Source organism: Maniola hyperantus, chromosome 1 (genome assembly GCF_902806685.2).
Source record: "Maniola hyperantus chromosome 1, iAphHyp1.2, whole genome shotgun sequence".
NCBI classification, from domain to species: Eukaryota; Metazoa; Arthropoda; class Insecta; order Lepidoptera; family Nymphalidae; genus Maniola; species Maniola hyperantus.
The window spans coordinates 13,989,278-14,011,002 of NC_048536.1; the positions used below are offsets into that span (position 1 = coordinate 13,989,278).

Below are 21,725 nucleotides of genomic sequence, written 5' to 3' on the forward strand. Positions count from 1 at the left end.
TGGTTTCCCGCGTTTTCCGAACAAGCTTATAGCCATCTTATAGCTCTATGCACACGAGCGATTCAGCCGATATTTTATGTTGTAAATTGTAAACATTCGGAGAAAGAATGCCAGTGGTGCCAACTGCCACAATTCCGGAAAACTTGTAACTCGCTTGTCATCATTACATTCACAATTGTAGTGATTGGCTGAATTTATGTTATTCTTCTTGCAACTATGTATTGTAGCCAATAGTGAGCGAGTGTTAACCTTAGGTGTTAACCAAGCAAGTTATTGCGGATTGCGTTCGTGACACTGTCTGTCGTCTGTCATTTTCGTTTCAAAATTATTTGAATACGTTTTTGACACGGTTGTTGTCAAAGAGTATATAATCATGATATAATCACTAAGTTTGTTTTTGTTTTTGATAACATTATAGTGATAACATGAACAACACAAAAAGATTTAACTAAATGATGAATAACTGTTATATTCGTATCATTACTTACCGGTACTTATTCTATTAAAACATTTACGAGTATGGTGATAAAATGGCAGTATATGGAAGGAGATGGCGTTACTCCATAATAAACAACACTTTTTCGAAGTTAATTTTGGGCATTGTTTTTATTTATTTTTACTGCGAATACCTTATTTACTATGTTACCCAAATACAGGTAAATATGCGTTAATCCTAGTGATGTAGATTATTTTATGAATGATGCAAATTTTAAGTAACAACTTAACTTTTTAAATCGAAGTCAACAGTTGGACTTGAAGACTTGACTACTACAGACCTATTTTTAATGAAAGAAGGCGTCGGCTGCGTTTAAATGCCATCGTTATGTCAAGACTAACATCCAAGCTGATAAAATGCCTCAAAAACCGATTAGTCAACAGTTTCTCTGATATATCATGAGTTAACATTCGAATAGTAGAAATAAAATGAAATAAATGAACAGCAATATCTTTATTTCGAATATAGGACAACAGCTTATGATATGTCAAGACTACTAGAGGTTCAGAAAGCCAATTCTACTGAAAAAGTCTGAAAAAAACTCTGCAGTTACTTTTCTTCTTGCATATACTGGATAATTAGCTGAGACTTATGGAGTTTTCCCGCTGGAGAAGTGGTCTCCAATCACGCCAACCTGTCTGCCAACCAATCTGCTCATAGTCCATCGACTGATCGCATGATAAGGCACAACAACAAAAAAAAAACTTCTTAAAAAGCAAAATCTTGCAATCTGTAGATCCTACAATACATAAGGAATGTAACTATTACATTTGCTTTATGGCTGCTGAAGCCGATTGATTCCATGCAACTCTGTCGTTAATAATTGTATAATAACTGTGACTTCACACCTATTGTTTAAATTGATGCAATGGCAAATCAGATAATTTTCTTTCTTTTGTTTGTAGTGTGGATGGCCATCGCTAACTAAAAGGAAACCGAATGATATAGAGCCAGTGTATGCAATGATAATTGCAGACACACATCTCCTGGGCTCCCGCAATGGCCACTGGTTTGACAAGTGGCGGAGGGAGTGGCAAATGCATAGGGCATTTCAGACTGCCATCACTTTGCACCAACCTGAAGCTGTTTTTGTTTTAGGTACATCTTATAGTTTTTTTTTTCTTTATAAATAGGTAGGTATATTTTATAAAAAAAAATTGACTGATCTCTATAGCTTTCCAAATCCTTATAGAGTCAAATGGAAAATAATACTTGTTGCAAGATAGATTGTTATTCTCAAAACAAGTACCTACTTGATATAAAATGTTTTAAATAAAGCCCAGAATAAAATCCGCCATTTTGATTTTTCTTAAATTTATGTGCCACCAAGACAAGTCTAATGATGTATCATTTATCTAAATCAGTCGAGCTGTTGGTTAATTAGTTGGTTTATTGGATAATAATAATAATAATAATAATAATAATAGTTTTTTATTGTCAGGCATAAAACCCATAAACACATTTAAAAATTACAATAAAATAAAATACAATTTACATTACAAAGCATACAAATAAAAATAAAAAATACATAAAGATACCTTACAACTAACTGAAATGGTTAAAAAACTCATTTCAGATGTCACAGGTCACAGGTATTACTTTCTGTTCTTATCCTGGTGTACAGATAGCCAATAACTAAAAATAGGGCTGGGCATCCCTTCACAAACGACCTTGAGTATTGCATTGTTAGAGCTCCGAAGTCTTTCCCAAAAGGATGCCACGCGAGCTCTAACAATACAATAGAAGTCAGGCACCCCCGCTTCGGCAAACATAGTAGAAGCACTGCAATACCTCGGCAATCCCATGAGTATTCGGAATGCGTCGTTATATTGTACTCGTATTGCAGTGAACGACTTTTTAAGAAAGTTTGTCCATAACTGGCACGTATAAAAGCATTGGCAGTAGGCGTTAAATAAGGTTATTTTAACGGCCTTACTGCATTTGCTAAATCTACGCGCCAGCATATTGCAACGAATCGAGAGTGCCCTCCTTTCCCTCTCAATGTCGCTGTCATCTTTTAGATGCTCTGTCAGGATGTGTCCTAGGTATTTGAATTTCTGCACAACCCGAACTGCTTTACCATTTAGAATAACTTCTGGGATTCTTTCCGGACCTTTACCTGACTTGAATACAAGCATCTCAGTTTTGTTAACATTATATTTCAGCCCATGAGCATTAGCATAATGCTCACAAACCGAGAGCAACTTTCTGAGGCCTTTAATAGAAGGGCTGAGAATCACCATATCATCCGCATAACTCAAACTATTTACACATACACCATTGATGTGGCATCCGATCTTGGTGTCTCTCAGCTCCTCTATTAGGTTATTTACATATATATTAAAAAGATCCGGGGAGGTAATCCCACCCTGGCGAACACCGCAGTCTAATTTGTATGAATTAGAAGTCGCTTCGCCCCATTTCACAGTATTTGTTTGGTTTCCGTACCAGTACCTCAACAGACCTATAACTTCTTTTGGGACCTGAGACCGGTACAGTTTCTCCCAGAGAATATCATAATTAACTAGATCGAAAGCCCGGCTCAGGTCGAGAAAACACGCATATACAGATGTGTCACGCCCTGTATAATACTGTATAGTGTGCTTCAGACCAACTATAGCTGAGTCTGTCGAGAGACCAGGTCGGAAACCAAACTGTGCGTCGTCGATTACCACATTCCTAAGCAGTTCGGGTTGCACAAGACGTTCCAAAATTTTACCTATTACTGTACCCAGGGAAATAGGACGATAGTTAGCAGGCGATGCCAAGTCCCCGGTTTTATTTTTTGCGATCGGGACAACTATTGTTTTCATTAAATTATGGGGAAGATACGAATATCTTATACACAAGTTATACAAACCACATAGTTTCTCGTGTAGCAATAAACCACCATATAAAATATGCTCAATGCTTAGTTCATCATAACCAGGACTTTTCCCTCTTTTCATTTTGACTACCATTTTTGTTATGTCTTCAGTCGTAAATTGTATTACCTTGCTTAAGTCCGGTAATGCATTAACATAATTGTTGCCTTTTAACTTAGGATCCACCTGTAACGGTTGGATTTTAAACCGTTCCGCGAACATATTGGCTATCTGTACGTGGCACTGTAAGCCATCCACTGTTACTGGTTTGCTTTGTTTATAATTAAATGCTTTAGTTTGTTTCCAAAACTTGACAAAATTTTTCTGTTTACGGTGCATGGCTAAAATATCTAATTTAATGACTTCTTCATTTTTTTGACACCATCGTAACTTATTTTTAAAAAATTTACGAGATTTTATCAAATTGTCATATACAATACCAGTAGATGGCTTACCCGCCAACACCCACGCTTCAAAGTACAACTTATACTTACTATGGCTTTCCTGAACATGAAAATTCCAACCTGTGACCTGTTTGTGCTTAATATTCTTATTAGACTGACATCGTTTTGATGAGCGTTTAGCACCTGACTGCATAATGTTGACAATATCATTGTATAAATTATCAATAAATAAATGGTGACTATCTAAATTGTTACATCTATTATTATCACAGTCCTTACATAATATCTGCTCACAAATCTTACCAAGTCTATTATCACAGTAATTGTAGTACGAATCAACCTGAGTTGCATCTCTGTCACCCCACCGAATGCCCGTTCCGGCAAAGGTGGCGTCGTCGAGAATAAAACACTCGGTCTCTCCAATATTACATACTATACGTAGCGGGAAATGATCGGACCATGAGATATCATACATAACGTCCACGCTTAGTACAGATTTCCACGCAGCTTCTGTAGTAAGACAATGATCCAACCAACGACGACTGCCGTGCGATTCACTAATGAATGTAAACGTGTCAGAATTGCTACCAAGCTTAGTAATGTCGGCCCATACCCACTCCTGTTCATCACAAAATTGCCTCAGCTCATTACCAAAACGGGCATTCGGATGGGCGTTAAAATCCCCCAAAATATAGACAGATGCTACCTCACTCTCTTCGACAATCGCACTTATTCGTGCTAGACAATTAGTAAAATCTGGAAGATTCTCAATTTCGTCTGTCGGCATGTATACATTAAATATCAAGAAAGATCGCAACCCTAAGTTAACACGGATAGCCATAATTCTGTCGTTGGAGCAGTTTATAACAGATATATTATTGAAGCGAGTCTTTTTCCACAAAAGCGCGAGACCACCGTAAGGCCGCCCACGCAGTACTCCAGCTGACAAGTCCACAGAAGAGGTAGCAGCGCACCCAAAGTCTGAATGAATGCTTTGCACAATGTCTAAATCATGGGGCAGCAGAAGAAGCATAAAGAGAAAACCTTTGGTTTTATCTATACCTACTACTGTAATAGAGTTTGTAAGTTTGTTTGTAGGAAGTAGTCTCTGGAACAACTGAACCGATTTTGAAAATACTTTCATCCAAGTTATATTTTATTTTCAAAAAATTTCAATAACCCTACAAAAATTGTAATAAGCCACCCGTACGCAGCCGCAGCGGGTCGCTAGTAAATTATAATATTAATTATTATCATTTGCAGGTGACCTCTTTGATGAGGGCAAATGGTGCTCTCAGACTGAATTTAATGACTATGTCGAACGATTTTATCATCTTTTTAAAGTCCCTGATGGGACTACTATGTATGTAGTAGTAGGAAACCATGACATAGGGTTTCATTACAGGTAAAACTTAAACTTTATTTTATTAAATAAAATAAAATAAAATTATACAAAAATTATATATAATACTAATTTTATAATAATTATTTAACTTAAAAGTTAGAAACTTGAAAGAGAATACAGGATTGCTGGACCTCTGAAGGGTGATATTTTTCGTAGGTACTTATAACTCACCATTAAGTAATTTGGTAGTTGCAGTAACTAAAATACAAAGAGTAGTTAATTATTTGACTTTTTCGAGCTATATATTGATAGTTAGCTACAATTTGTAGGTAATAGGAAAGATCCAATCTTAGTAGAATCCATTTGCAATATTTTTTAAAGCATTATAAAAATAAGCCTATCAAGGAGTAAAGTCCCGTCACGGCAGTAGCTCCGGCATTTGTTCTCCGACACTTTCGGATCGCAGCCTAGCAGGTATGCCTTCATACATCTTAATAATTTTTAAATACATATCAAAAATTGCAAAATTGCGGATTCGAACCAGCGTCTCCTGGGATCGCGCCCGATGCTCTGACCGCTAAGCCACGGTTCGCTTGCTGCCAGTGACGAAATTTGTGATATGTATGTTCACTCAGTACTGAAGCGACTGTTAAAGCCATCTAGTAGCAACACTTTGCAGTTATCAAAACTAAATTAAAACTTAATTTAACTATTTAGAAATTTCCTTGACGTGTAGGTAAAAATAACGTAATGACACCAGTGTTGTACATCACCCCAATAATGGACAAAAAAAGAAAAAAGTTTATAAATTAAGGGTACAAATTTGATTTTAAATTCTGGCAACACTTAAACATAGACTTTGACAGCACATCTGTCAAAAGGTGACGTATCATTTCCCTCGGCCATTTTGTTTCAAAATGGCGAATGGTTAGTTTCGTGTGCAGAGAGTTGTTCACAAATAATCCAGTTCTATTAAGGAAATCATTAAGGAAGTAAGTGAATACTTTTGTTTATAGACTCTAATAGAGGTGTGGTATAGAAATGAGACATTATTTTATGTGTAGTATGATAAATTGACCAAATAATCCACAGCAATAAGCCAGGACAGTTTTGATTTGTAATGCGAATTTGATGATGTACATTACTGGATTTTTTTTTCAAGCATTTACCAATCATGAACATTGTGTCACAACTACTTTTTTTGTCTGTTCTAGAATTTGAGCTTTATTGTGCGATGCTCAATTTTCTCTTTCAAAGTAACTACTTTATTTTTATTTTGCTCTACAGAATCCAGTAATGGACATAAAATGTCCATAATTGGAAACTAAAGAATACCCAGTTATAGACATATTATGTTCATTACTGGAATTCTACAGTTCCCAGTGATGGACAGATCAATTTTATTTCAGTTATTTTTTAACCTCCGACGAAAGAAACGAGGGTTGTTATAAGTTTAACATATGTATCTGTGTAGCTGTCTAGAGCATCGTAGCTTATAAACGAATGAACCGATTCTAATGCGGTGTTTTCTGTTTGACAGCTGAAATTATCGAGATGGTAAATGATGATGAAAGGTGAATGATGATGTATGATGGTGGACGGTTGGATGTTATGTTTAATAAAAATCTGTTCAGCCCTTTGAGGATTATTAGCTCTTTTCCTAGTTGATTAAGTTTTTTTTTTTAATATCATTGAATGATGAGACGAGCAAGACGTTCACCTGATGTTAAGTGATACGCCTGCCCATGTCAGATGCAGTGCGTCCCATAATTTTGCATTGCAGTATCATACGACACACTGCACTGCACTCATCACCCTGAGACAACAGTTCTTAGGTCTCATTTTGAACAGTAATCACGTCGGCGTACAGCGCCCTTCAAACCGAAACACAGTAATACTGCTTCACGGTAGAATAACGGACACCGCGGTGGTACCTACCCGGACGAACTCCGCAAGAAGAGTCCTACCACCAGTAAAGTAATCTCAGCTATTTTCATCTGCAGCATCATTTAAAGTTTCGAAACACCCAACTCCTCAATTTTTACCATTGCATCCTCCACCATGCTGGCTTCATAAATATAAAAACAAGTTGGTACCTATCTGTCCGTCCATTGTCCATTAATTGGATGTCCATAACTGAATTTTGTTAATTAATGGGCGTCCATTACTATATCTTGTTCATTATTGGGTGTCCATTACCAGATTTTTACTGTACATCATTGGTTGAATGAATATTTTAAATACAGTTTGAATATTTTAATTATTTTATTTGACCTAGTTATCTTAGCCTAGTTATTATAATTAAATTACATAAAGGAAAACCCAACCTTCATGCTACATTTAGTTCTAACTGTATATGTTTCTTATCTAAGGAGATATATTGAATTATATATTTTTTTGTCCTTAAACCGTCCATAATTGGTGTCGTTACCTTACTATCATAAAAAATATATAAATATCTTCATACATCTTGTATTACAATTGCTACGGAGCTGCTACCGTCGCGCGAAGTGCTTATGTTTCCTCTGAAGCAGAGCAGAGCAGAGACATGTTCCATAGACCAATCGTTAGTTATTATTCAATGACTCTAAATGATCAGTCTGATGTCTGAAAACACACGTCGCCGCACCGCTCTGGTCCATTCCGCGTTTGTGAAAACACACCCTGGTTATGGCGATCTTAGTACCTACCTACTCATTATTCAAAGGGTACAACAAGAAGCACAGATTAGACATCTGGCAGAAGGTCCGCTCAATACAAGTTCGATAATAATAGGCGCACTCGGTTAAAGTCGACTGCAACTTGCAAGTTGCAACAACCTAAGTCAGCGAATTGCCAGCTGAGCCGAATAAATTAAGCTCGCCGAGGTTGAGCAGGAATTGATGTGTGAGTGCGCCTGTATAGAGCGGGCCTTCTATTATTTTTCTACTTTGTGCAAGAAGTTACCTATAGGTATTCGTATCATTTGTACAGGATAACGCCGCATCTAGCAAACAGGTTCGAGAGTAAACTGAACGCGCCGCCCGTTCGGCTTGTAAGCATACGCGGGAATCACTTCGTTCTGATCAATTCCATGGCTATGGAAGGTGATGGATGCTCGTTATGCTCTCGAGCGGTTTCGGAAATTGACAGGATTTCAGGTTAGAAAATTGTTTTTAATTAATTACTGGATGATGCACGCAACTTTGTCCGCGTGGATGTAGGTATTCTAGAATGGCTACTTTCTAGCGTATGTGCTAATTCAGGCGTTCTCCATTCCGAAATTCACCCTAATCGGTTCATTCAATGTGGTGTGAAGGAGTAGGTAACAAACATCTAAACTTTCGCATTTATAATATTACACAACTCAGGACTTGACTGTGTCTTTGTCTAGTGGCACAAAACTATTGAACAAAAGTTTCGACATTTGTCCACTCAAAATCAAACTCAAACTCAAAGTTTACAATCAAAAATATTTTTGTTCACTTACAGATATTTTAAAATGCAGCAGTGGATCTGCTCTGTGCAAAGGGAATGCAAAGTTGCAACATTACAGCCGACCCATAGTGATGCAGGTAAATATTATATTAAGCTTTAAAGAGTGTACAAAAAAAGCGTTGTCATCTACAAACGCAGGGCATACTCGACACGATGCTTAGAATATGTTGTGAACTAGCTGTTACCCGCGCCGCGTCTCGTGGGAACTGTCTTTTCCCGTGGAAAAAAATTCTTTCATACAAACCTTGTCCTGACAATTATACATACACAAAAAAAAGAATTATCCAATTTGGTGCAGTCGTTATACCAACATTACGGCGGCGATTCATTTTTATTTATAGAGATAGATGTATAAAAACACCGAAGTTTTTCTGAAGTACCTATGTACTACATATATAATTTCACTGAATAATGTTCTGATGATTTAGACCTTCAGTCATAGACCAGTGACCTGAAGTATCATTTACATGTTTACGTCATATAAGGAACTAGATAATGCCCACGACTTCCGCGTGGGATTGAGTTTTTTAATATCCCGAGGGAACTCTTTGATTTTCCGGGATAAAAAGTAGTCCTTTCCCGGTATGCAAGCTATCTCTATACCAAATTTCGTCAAAATCGGTTGAACGGATGGGCCGTGAAAGGCTAGCAGACAGACACACTTTCGCATTTATAATATTAGTATGGATTGCGTGTACACTGTGTGACATGTAATTTGTAAAAGATTATTTCGACTTCCTTACAGCATTATCCATTATACAGAGAGTCCGACCGCATCTGTACGGAACCAGACGCAGCACCTCCGTCCGTAAGAAACAATTTATTCGAGGAACGATGGGACTGCCTCTCCAAAGAATCCACGGAATATTTAGTGGAGAGCCTTCGACCGCGGACGGTTTTCGGGGCCCATACACACCACAGCTGTTTAGTGCGTCATAGCTTCGTGCCTACGCCGAATCACAAAATTGAATTTATAGAATACACAGTTCCGTCCTTCTCGTGGAGAAATAGACTGGATCCTAAGTATTACTTGGTAAGTATCACAGATATGTCCAGGTTTGCAACTAGCGTGGCCCCCTCAGTCCCTCTCGCTCAAGCAGATTTTCTTACTTGTGAAATGTCATTCCTTCTATACTTCACGTTGTTTGTCAAATACTCACGTACAAATACATTTTGACAAACAAAAAAAAGTGGCCACGGTGATAAGGACAAAACATAATCATTTTGTCACGTTCTAACAAGAGCTTAAATGCATTTAGCTATCTCGCTCTAACAGTAAGTGTCACAATAGGGCTACTTCTTACAGTCCTTATACTGAGGTAAGTATAGATCTCTAAAGTATGTTTAATTCCCAATTCTTTTCATTTCGTATATCTATCCACCGTTCTTTTCATAGTCATTATCCAAGCTCTTGCTCTAATTGCCTTGTTTTAAAGTTTAAGTTTGTCCATCATCTACAGCTAGCGCTCCAAGCGGCAATTTTACGAAATTAGAATTGGTGGTAAGTACTGAATTTTTGACTTAAAATCTTTTTGGCCTATTTACCTCTGATCTTATTGTGGTTCGAGTTAGACTCTCAAATTCCATCAACATGGGAGTGAGTGTAACATTTCACGCTAAGCACACAGCTAAGTTGTGGTTTTGTTGCTAGTAAATATCTATGAAATATAGTATATTTATATTTATTTTATAGTATTAATAAAATTAGTATACAAAGTTAGTTTTAGTTCACGCAAAAACCGCAGCTGGTGTATCCGGTCATTTAACTAGGTGTCTTTATTTTTTGGTCAAAATATAACACGGTGAAAAATGATTGCAATCGATTCTGTTACTGATTCTGAACAAACTACTTTTAGGTTTTGCGTATACTAAAACTAAAGTTGTATAGTATAGTAAGTACCTACGGCTATCCAAATTATAATAATATAATAATAATATTTTTATTTATTTAAACAACTCAGTACAGTAATCAACTTTCTGGAATCCTGCCCCCTAAACTAGGAAATCCCGTGTCTTAGGGGCCAGTGCCTTCCCAAACATAAATAATTATGAATAGTTAATAATTTACAGCTAGGTATTACAACTATTTAAAATAAATAAATAAACAAAACACAAGGTTAAAGCGTCAAACAAACTATGGGACGCGTCCGTAAGCTATGGCTAAAAACCGCGATTGATAGGCGTCCACAGTCGTCTTGCGAGATGCTTGATGATGTTTATCAAAACTATTTTTAGGTAACAGTAAGTCCAGATGAGCTGAAAGTTGCAAAATGTGAACTGCCGAGTGAGTGGACGATGCAAGTAACTGCTGTGCTCTTCTTCATCGTGTTACTCCTGTATTTGAAGTACTTCAGCCGGACTACCAATGTCTTCAATTATAAACATTTGTGAGTATTATCAAGCTTTATCAGGCCGGGCACAATTTTTTTTTTTTTTTTTTAAAGAATATTAGCCATATTAAATGACTAATATTCCCCTTTCCTCTCCAACTAAGCGTCAGGCCCGTGCTAGGAGTAGGCACGACAATAGTTCAACGGGCGGGATTTGAACCGTCGACCTTCCGGTTTTCAGTCCACTCCTATACCGGTTGAGCTATTGAGGCTCAATATTGGTCATATAACTCGCGAAACATACTTACCTACGGCGTGGCGGTACGCCCTTTTTAGGGTTCCGTAGCCAAATGGCAAAAAAACGGAACCCTAAGCTCCTTAAAAGCTCCTAAGAAAATGGGCAATCTCCATTCATATCAAAATGTCTCGTAGGGACAAACTTTCATGATAAGAGTTAATGAGCTGAATTATCAATTGTGTTTGACTGTTGTTTTTAAGTTTATTGCATGGTTGATGATGATGATGATGTTGCCTATCCGGTCGGTGTTTTCGATAGTACGTCGTGTGTCGAAACCTACTATCGAAAAAACCGACAAATTGTGTATGAATGTGAACTACTTGATTGAGTTAATTCAACTCTATTTTAATTGCTTATTAATTCGTTAGAGTTATCATTTAGTAGTTTCACGAGTCATAATAGTAGCAGTAGGTAATAATATATTTTTTAATTTATTTATTTATTCTTTATTGCACACAACACAAGTAAACATAATAAAAACATACAAGGATCTTAATCTAATAGCTGTAGCATGCAAAGGCGGCCTTATCGCTACAGCGATCTCTTCCAGGCAACCTTTGACGAAAGGTAATAATAATATTTATTAATTAACTAAAACATCAATATGGAAATCCTTTTCAAGTAGGTATAGGTTATTACTTAACTACAGGTCGGTGAATGAACTCTTTGATTATTATTTATCTAATATTACTTCATTCAGTAAATATTTTTTTGGTTACTAAGGTCACAAATCTCTCAAATTCCTTGTCCAACAGGTTATCAGAAATTCAGAGCATTCTTAGGTATCTAAAAGCCACAAGTGATAGGAATCGCTACGCGTTACGACGCGATGTACAGTTTATCAATTAAAAAACCGGCCAAGTGCGAGTCAGACTCGCCAACTGAGGGTTCCGTACTACAATCGTATTTTATCGACATTTTGTAGGATAAATCAAAAACTATTAGGTATGTATAAAAATAAATAAAAATCTGTTTTAGAATGTACAGGTAAAGCCCTTTCATATTATGATACCCCACTTAATATAGCAATCTTACTTTGAATGTCGAAAATAGCAATATTTGTTCGAAACACATTTTAATTTTTTACTTGTGATGTGACCACAAATTCAAGGTTCTCAGATTTTTTACCCTAATGTCTGATATAAGCCCTACCTACCTGCCAAATTTCCTTTAGGTTTCTTGACAAACCGACAGACAGACAGACAACAAAGTGATCCTATAAGGGTTCCGTTTTTCCTTTTGAGGTACGGAACCCTAAAAATAAAATTATTATTAAATAGGTAATTATTTCGAACCATTGGCAACAAGCATTAGCCCAAGATTGGCCCCTTACACGTGTATGTCTTTAGTTTGGTTTTTACAGTGTTTAAACTTTGACATTTGATAGACTTTTAAACCACATCTAAAAAGTAGCCACATAGGTACTTTCCAATTTGTCGTTCTGTTGACTTTTGAGATATATGAGAGAGAAAAAGAATAAGATTTCTTACGCAATCTAGGACTCGGCGGGTAGTAGACTCACTCTATTCTAGACTTCTCGGCAGATTAACGCCCTTTTCGGCCCCGAAAGCTTCGTCTCGGAAAAGAAAACCTCTAAACAAGCGAGAATACCGACAATCCGCGCTCGCAATCTCTCTTCTCGAATGTTGGCTATGAATAATGTTCTGGCTGCAGCGACTGTTCTGACAGTGACGTCACGTAGTTAATTGACATAATTAACCTATTTGAAAAAGTACTTTTGAAAAGTGTACTGAATGTAGCGTTCGTCTCAAAGGCATTAGTGTAGTTGATGCTATAGAGAGGACCATATTCTATCAATCGTTATAATAGCTCAGGAGGGCTTGAAGAATATTAATATTACGTATTTCTGATGATGCCAGGCAACTTTTTGTTACTCCCTGAATTTCGGTACATAGATACTTTGCCCTAGAGTTACACTAAGAAACCACTTTTTAAAATTCAATCCCTCAGAAATGGAAGAGTCCATTTCAGCTCTTTTTATCCCTCTAAACCCTGAAACTCGGTAAATAGGTTTATCTGATACCTACTATACCTAGACAATAGACATTTACTAGGAAAGCAAAGCACTTATAATTTGTAAAAAGGGGGAAAATGTCCATATCAGCTCTTGACAATCTGTATAAAATCTTCAGACCAATAATATTTTGTATGGTTGGTTCAGCTTCGGATTTTTTGTATTTATCTTTTTCTGTATGTCACAGGTAAATACACTGTATAGACATATTATACAAATATTTTTTGTTTGGTTCCAGGTCGGGTAAAAAAGTATAGTTCAAAAGGACACGGCAGGCAAGGCAAGTGAATAGGTACCTACCTAGTTAATTCTCGAATAATAAAATATTATTAATAGCTCTATGATTTTGTTTTTTATGCCTACTCATAAGTAGATGTAGGTATTTTAGCGTTTAAACTACCGTGAGTGATTTACATATAAATAATATCTGACCCGGCTGTACTCACGTGTTTAGTCGACGTTAGCCCGACTAGTAACGTCGACTAAACACGTGAGTATAGCCGGGACAGATATTATTAATAATAGATGTAGGTACTAAGTAATTACTTAAAGTTTGCTTAGATATATAAGTAATAAGTTGACAAATGGCGTGGATTTTCTTGTTTTTCTCTAAACTAAATTTAGAGTATCTGCATCTCTTTCTTTTTAATATTGCTAAAAAAGGACGGAACATGATTTTTAGGTTTAAAGACACTAAATTTTGTTGCGCGCTACCAATTTAAACAATATGCTCGTGACTGGTAGCTAAAGTCATGAGGTTTGACAATTCTAAATTAAATTAGGGTTGTCTGTCCTTTTCTTGTTACATCCTTCCAGATCCTTCCTTCCACGCACGTGCAAACTGTGGAACCAACTCCCATCGGCGGTGTTCCCACTAGATTATAACATGGGGTTATTCAAGGGGCGGACCAACAAATTCCTAAAAGGCCGGCAACGCATCGGCGGCTCCTCTGGTGCTGCAAATGTTCATGGGCGGCGGTAATCACTTAACATCAGGTGACCCGCCTGCTCGCTTGCTCGCTATATCTATTAAAAAAAAAAAAAAAAAAATTGGTAAGAAAGAAATGCAAATACTCTAAATTGTAGTTGCGCTCAGAATCAGTACCAATAATGCTAATTCGGTTGAACAAAAATCTACAAAAATCTATACAATAATGAATTAGTGCATCCATATGACAATTATTGATCCCTTTGGAAACGGATAGCATTACTTTTAGACCTGTCAATTTAGTTTAGTTTAGTGTGTATACAACCGAATACGCACCTGCAATATTAGGGATTGATGAGATAAGGAAAACGAAAGAGAATATTTGATAAGTTTTTATTAGATATAAAATAGGAACTTTTCGAACACAGTATATTTTGTAAGCTTACTGCAAGAACTCATTGATTTTGCAGAAAAAAACTATCAAGTAGGTACACTCTACAATAAATAAACTCTAAGGAGAAAAAGGAGTTCTGTATCATAGTCTCTTATACATAGAACTCTTACTTACTCGTTTCAAAGAGTTCTTCGAAGCTAGTTCCGTGTATGAAACTCGTCTTTACGATTGTAAACTTACTTGATGATTTGTGCAATCAATGAGTTCTTGCAGTATAAGCCGACGAATTATTGATACAACTTGGATATAACTAGCAAAGAACAACTAAACGGTTATGACGTAATAGGTAGGTACCTAAGTAAAATGTAATTAAATAATACTGTATATAACGAAATGTTTTGTGGAAATGCCTAGTATAAATAAATGCATAACAATATACCCTAGCGAATAAATGTACCTGGTAGGTAATACTAGCGCAAAATCTTTCCCGAGACGACAGTTTATCTGTGTTGCACTGCCCTCTAAGGTTACCAATAAAATTACATATCTTATACTAAACAAGTATTTATTTAAGCATATTAATGTGAAACTTGAAATAAAATACTAGCGATAACTCTCTTAGCAACTACTTAATTTAAATGACGTGTTTATTGTTGAAAGTGCAAACAAACTGCATTGTCGTGTCGTCAGTCGTGTCGTGTCGTGATGCGACAGAAGGCGATCGGTGTCAAGGGTGGAAAATAAATAAATAAATAATAATTAATTAATGTTCGTGGAGTATACTCAATATGAGCAGTGAATGACAAAGCATAGAAGGCGCGTTTCAAACAATAAAATTATTATCATTCGAAAATAATCGCCATAAACTCACATCTGATTGGGTCGGACTATTGTCATGCGACACTGGCCGCCTACCGTGATTGGCCGACTCAAAGTGACAGTTACGAAGCTTCAATCTAATTCAAGACTAGTAATAAAATATACAAGACAGTAGTTACGCTATAATGGAGCGTAGAGAATATTTCGCTGCTTTGTCGTTCGCTAATATAACAGATGGAATCATCATGGATCGATGAGGCTTATGTCAAGCAGAGGACGCATAGAAGCTGATTAGAAGAAATGGAATCAGTGAGGGCCCAGAAAAGTTAGAATTTCGAGCAGATCCCTTTTATATCTCTCAAAGTTATTGTCATTATCTGGTTCACCAGATAATGGAACTAGATATTGGAGTTCCAATACCATTAGTCAAATGTTTTGATGCCTGAAGTCTGGACAGGGTGGTTTGTTTGCACCTTTAGGCAATCCGCAAAGCAAAGTGCGCAAGGGTATCCAGTTTGTAAGTGTAGATAGATTCGCATTGCTGTGCGGATCGCCATAGTTTACTTACTGTCAATAACTGACTTTTGTTAATACACCTAGATAAAATTAAAAATACGAATTATAATTAATGTTGTAAAATATAACTTAAATGCCTATTTTATTTGAATACAAATTCAATAATCAAGACCGTAGCGTCGATACGAGCTATTACACAAAAATCTACGTGCAAATGTATGCACAAAAAAAAAGTCTAAAGAACTTTTCAGCACGGGTGTCTTAAAACTAAAAAGAGTAAGTATACTAAACATTACATACTTAAACAAAACGTGCCATCCACATTCTAGAGGACGAACTTGAATTATCAAGGTGCATAATAGACATGAAAAGCGTAATTGAGTCAGATTGAAATCATTCCTACCTCGCCTAAACAATATAGGTCCTAAAGAAAGAATTTCAAACTAACGATACCTTTTTGTTCTTGGTCCCATAACTTGCGTTGGTTGGGTTAAAACTAATTATTGTACTTAATCGGGTATATCGCTGAGTCGCATCCCGCCAGGCCTTCGGTACATGCGCTCGTGCATGGGCAGTTCTCCGACCAGAAAGCGGTCGAGTGCTTTGGTGGCCATGCTCGAGTGGCCCGAGCTTCGGAAGGCGGTGCTGGCGTCGCGACCTGCGTACTCCAACATTATCTCATCTCCGCCTGGATGCTGTGAAAGAAATACTTTATTAGACCTTATTTAAAAAAACAATATTTTTTGGGATGATCTTGATTATAGACAAATTACCTCTAGCACTTAATTTGTTATTGCTTTGCAATCTTTGCAATTGTTATAAGAGCCATTTCTGATGACAGATATACAGCGAACAGCAATAGATTGTATCTAATTTTGTTATAGTAATGGATTAGACTTGCTATTGAGACAGGTTCTAGGTTACGTACCTATTTTACGAAAGTAAATTTCACCATACACAGGAATCTATTACTATTTTCTTTTGAACATAACTGACCATAATTCCACGTCTAAATGTCGTATTATGGATACAATGTAAATGTATTTGATATAATTTGCCAATTATCTCGATAGGTATATTAAAGAGCGGTCAGTGTTCGATATTGACATAGTTTTATTATCGTTTGTAGGGTCAATTGCAATAAAACCTACCTCATCTAAAAATGTAGTGATGTCGTAGACTCTGTCGTAGATAACTGCCCAGCAGTCGTCGCGCGTGTCGTGTAGGGAGACTTCGGCGAGGGTTATCACGCGATCCTTCGCCTCTGGGGTCCCTGGTTCAATCCGTTTTGACCAGGTATTCTTAGTTTCCACTGACCAGGGGTTCACTAAACGTAAGGCGGCCATAGTCAGTGCTACCAGGTCTATATCATTAGTATCCTGGCTCACGGGCAGGGTTGCCGACAGGCTTCTTTCAGGTGGGGTCTGAACAGTAGCCATCTTTGCTCCGTACTTCCTCTTTAATACTTCAATTATTCAATAGCTTTGTCAAAATAATTCAAATCACTGGGAAATCAGCTATGTCAATTGTAGGTGACCAGCAACTGTAAATAATGAAAAGAACTTGTTAGTGATAAAATTAGGGCTAACTAAGATTGATAGGTACCTGAGTCATTACTGATCCTACCTATCTTTTTATTCGTTACTAGAGGATGTCCAGGATTTCGCGTGAATTTAGGTTTTCCTAAAATCCCGTGGGAATTGTTTGATTTTCCGAGATAAAAAGGACGCTAGATCGGGATACTACGGGATATGGGATCTTCGGGATACCATTCGTTAAAATCGGATAAATTTTTGATAGTTTTAGATTGAATTTCGTATGTTAGGTATCGATAAAAACTTCAGGGTCGAAGATTATGTAATTGGAATTATATCAGAGAGGACAAAGTCAACTTTATCGGTGGAACTCTATACTCATTGTATCTGCTATGATTTTACAAGTTTAACAAATATTGAGAGCTTGAGAGCATTATCAAGACCACACGAGAGCTTATCACGACTGTTGACGTAAATGTTTTACTAAAATGATTATTTGGTCGTAAATTGACCTACTCGCTTGACTCTTACAGTATGTATTAATAATCGGCAAATCGTTTTTGATATGAAAGTCGTCGTGACTTCTTTTTATTATCTGTTAATAATTATAATATAATTAAGTGTTATTACCAGCGTGATAATATTAAAATTATTATATGATTCTGATATATATAATATACAACTATAGCTTTACTACTAGGACTCAGTCAAGTTCTATTTTCACGGTTTCTGTCTATTGTTTCTATTCTATGTATATCAAAAGAGCTTGTTAGTATTTTTTCGTATATATTTTCTTGTAGTCATACGCTTTTCTATATTTATACTATGCCTTGGTTAAATTACTTATATTTATTTAAACTTCACCTTAGTTTACTTAAAACCTTGAAAAAATGAAATAATAATAATTAAGTGATAGGAATAGGTAAACTACTATGGGATTAAAGAATTCTGTAACATTAATTAAAGACTGACCGGAAAACTAAAAATCTGCTCGAGTACGGCAGCTTTTTTCATTGCAACATTAATACTTAGTAGTCATTAATTTTAAATTCATTTTTTCATCTGGTAGGTATTAGGTTTTTATAATATTATGATACATCAATGGAGAGAGAAACACCTAGATGATAAATATTAAATTTAAAAAAAAAAACAGTTTACCTGCTCGTAATCTACAGGGTCCGGAAAGCTCGGGTTATCTTTGCTGTTGCTCGAAACGCGGGGAATGACTGTCACACCAATTGTCACTATACCACCACAGTTCGTATTTGAGATTAGTATTCACGTCAGGCGAATTCATGAGATCGTAGATCATTGCCACGAATTAACACAGACTTTATTCATTTATCAGATGTAGATTGTGAATGAGACGATGTGCGGGCGCGCGGAGTTATATACTCGCCGCGCACGCGTCGCCGCGGCTTGATGCCATAAGTAGGGTTGTCAACCTTAGATAGAGACGTGTTATGTTATTTTTTTAGTTATCAGCAAATAACAAAATTCATTTAAAAACAGAAGTCCCGCAAGAATGAAAAGGTCAGGTAAAAAGTCCGTAATATTCCTACCTAATTTTGAATGCATCATTATTGTAACGATAATGAATAATAAAATTTAATTTAATTTACACAAATAAATCTATTTAATAAAAAACTACATATAATCAAAACTGGTGCTATAATATAAGTAAAAATTAAGAAGAAAATACTTATGCCTTTTAAATAAATGGAAATATAAGAAATAGCACAATAATTAATATAGCCAGTTTATATCATCTATATTTAAGTACCTATTTAAATAAACACAGCAACATTATCTAAAAAATCGATAAAAAAATCGATATTAAATAATTGTAAAACTAGCTAAATTATCATAATTATACATGCGTTAAAGGAGCAATAACTATGTAATTATTGGTTTGTCAGAAACAGTTTTAATTATTTGGATAAAATTTTGTATTCAGATAATGTATTATTTTCCAAGTGTATCTTAATAGGTGGCATGCCCAGGTACTTCTAAAATAAAAAGGTATGTTACCTCTTTTTGATTTAATTCGATGTGGCAACCCTAATTTAGTCTGATGTAACATGGTTTTATCTTGCGCTCGTGCGCCCGCGCTTCCGAAAGGCCGAAACGCGGTTCAAGTTTTTTCTAAAGAACAAGCCATGCCTGGATCGCGTTTAATTCTTTTTCAGGTAAAAATTGTAAAAAAATATTAAATTTGAATATTATTATGAACGTACAATTTGAGAGAGGCACATTGCTTAGTTTATTTATGAAATGTTTGAAAAAAACAGCTTTTTCATTAATTGGAGCAAAGTTCTAGTTATACAACTACTAAAACCCTCATTTCCGATTCGCCGAAGGGTATACAAACACGACATTTAAATCTACGAAGACACAAAAAGATGAAATAAAACGTTTCGTCTAGTTAAGTACAAATCACGCAAAAAGCGATAACGTTTTTCTCCCCGTAAATGTTTGTAGTCCAATTTTCATAATTTTTAGAAATGCAGATCATACTTATAATGAAGAACTATGCTCATCCGTTAATTTTAAAGAAATATTGCTAATGTTAAAAGTTAACTACTAGCGTCTATATATCCGTATTTTTGACCTTGAAACTTTCTTGACAATTTTTTTAAAATTTAACCAATTTAAAATACTAAAAAAATAAAAACCGGCCAAATGCGAATCAGACTCGCGCACTGAGGGTTCCGTACTACAATCGTATTTTATCGACATTTTGCACGATAAATCAAAAACTACTTACTAGATCTCGTTCAAACCAATTTTCGGTTGAAGTTTGCATGGCAATGTACATCGTAGGTACCTATATTTTTTTTAGTTTTATCATTCTCCTATTTTACAAGTTACAGGGGGAGGGGGACACACACACACACACACATTTTACCAATTTGGAAGTGCCTCTCGCGCAAACTATTCAGTTTAGAAAAAATGATAATAGAAACCTCAAAATCATTTTTGAAGACCTATCCATAGATACCCCCAAAATTTATTGCTTTTGTTCTATTTTTGTGTGAAAATCATAATGCGGTTCAGCCTAGATTAAGGTGTATCTACTGCATCTAATAAGACTAAACGTGATTGAAAAAAACGTTATCACCCGTCCTATTGGACGGGCGGGACGGACGTTGACCCAACATATTGGGTCGTCTCAATCGGTTCATCTCTTTTAGGGACTTCCATTTTCCACACCCATAGTCCATCTGCAATATAAAGTTAAAAGGAAGGTACTGAGTGTAGGTAGGCAGGTATTTTTAAATCACAGTTTCTACGTTTAATCTAAACTACATACCTGGCATGCGTTGCAATGCAATTCGCGCGCCACCTTGATGTACCTACCTTGATGATAATATTATGCCAGACACTTTCCGAAATTCTCAACAACAACTGTACAAAGTTTCAACTCACTCAGATAAACTATGCGCGGACACATAGGTGACGCACAGAGAATACAGTAATCATCAATAACATAGACTATTTAATTAACTTAGATTAACTATATTTATCTACAACAGTCAACAAGCACCAAATAAGTAGGTATACTTCGTTAAATTTTCCTCTTTTTCGTTCTACGTTATCGGCAATTTTCTTACCTACGTAGGCTACCTATTTACTTCTTAATATCGATCGATATTGTTTTGACAAAACATCGAAATTGTTTTGATCACTGGGCACATCGATTGGGAACAATCGAGTATCGTACGAGGCCGCTATGACGCAGGGCGGTGAATAAACTCACAGATATCGGAGATAGGGTGTGACATTATTTACTACAATTTCGTATAGAGGCGTGTGTGGCAATAAAGCTTTATTTTTTACTTTTTATTTTTTATTCTGATACAAGGTAGCCCTTGACTGCGATCTCACCTGATGGTAAGTGATGGATGAATGATGGTATGATGCAGTCTAAAATGAATGCGAGCTAACTTTGAATGGGTATGGTATGTTTCATTGATGAATGTCCCTGATCGGTTTCTACTCGGCATCGTACCGGAACACTAAATCGAATGGCGGCACAGGTGGTTGTAGGTAACACGGCCGGAGACAATTTAGAAAATATACCTAAATTCCCAAATTGCCCCTGCCGGGAATCGAACTCGGGACCTCCCATTTATAAGACCACAGCGCTTGCCACTGCGCCAGAGAGGTTGTCGAAACCTACTGCTTGTCCTGTAAAGTGTGATTCATTCCTTACTTTCACATCCTAATATCCTAATAATATTAAAAATGTGAAAGTGTGGATGTTTGGATGTTTGTTACTCA

General features: G+C 36.3%; 2 protein-coding genes across 3 annotated transcripts; one reads left to right on the forward strand and one right to left on the reverse strand.

Moving 5' to 3' along the window:
* The first annotated feature begins 332 nt into the window (after nt 1-332).
* Nucleotides 333-13,586, forward strand: PGAP5 (Per1-like protein PGAP5). The gene is made up of 8 exons (XM_034972199.2): nt 333-656; nt 1,402-1,594; nt 5,028-5,169; nt 8,083-8,249; nt 8,581-8,663; nt 9,332-9,619; nt 10,822-10,973; nt 13,488-13,586. Exons 1-8 carry the CDS (start codon nt 531-533, stop codon nt 13,504-13,506), a joined length of 1,170 nt encoding a protein of 389 aa, XP_034828090.1. The 5' UTR covers nt 333-530; the 3' UTR covers nt 13,507-13,586.
* Nucleotides 13,587-14,554: 968 nt separating this feature from the next.
* LOC117985485 (cytochrome b5-like) lies at nt 14,555-18,960 on the reverse strand. Of its 2 annotated transcripts, XM_034972224.2 has the most exons (3): nt 18,600-18,960; nt 17,058-17,449; nt 14,555-16,601 (listed from the first exon to the last, which is right to left on the reverse strand). In XM_034972224.2, exons 2-3 carry the CDS (start codon nt 17,343-17,345, stop codon nt 16,416-16,418), a joined length of 474 nt encoding a protein of 157 aa, XP_034828115.1. In that variant the 5' UTR covers nt 17,346-17,449; nt 18,600-18,960; the 3' UTR covers nt 14,555-16,415. The 2 variants fall into 2 exon arrangements, with proteins under 2 accessions (XP_034828115.1, XP_069355020.1); XM_069498919.1 differs by lacking the exon at nt 18,600-18,960 and having other exon boundaries at nt 17,058-17,468.
* Between the last annotated feature and the right edge of the window lie 2,765 nt (nt 18,961-21,725).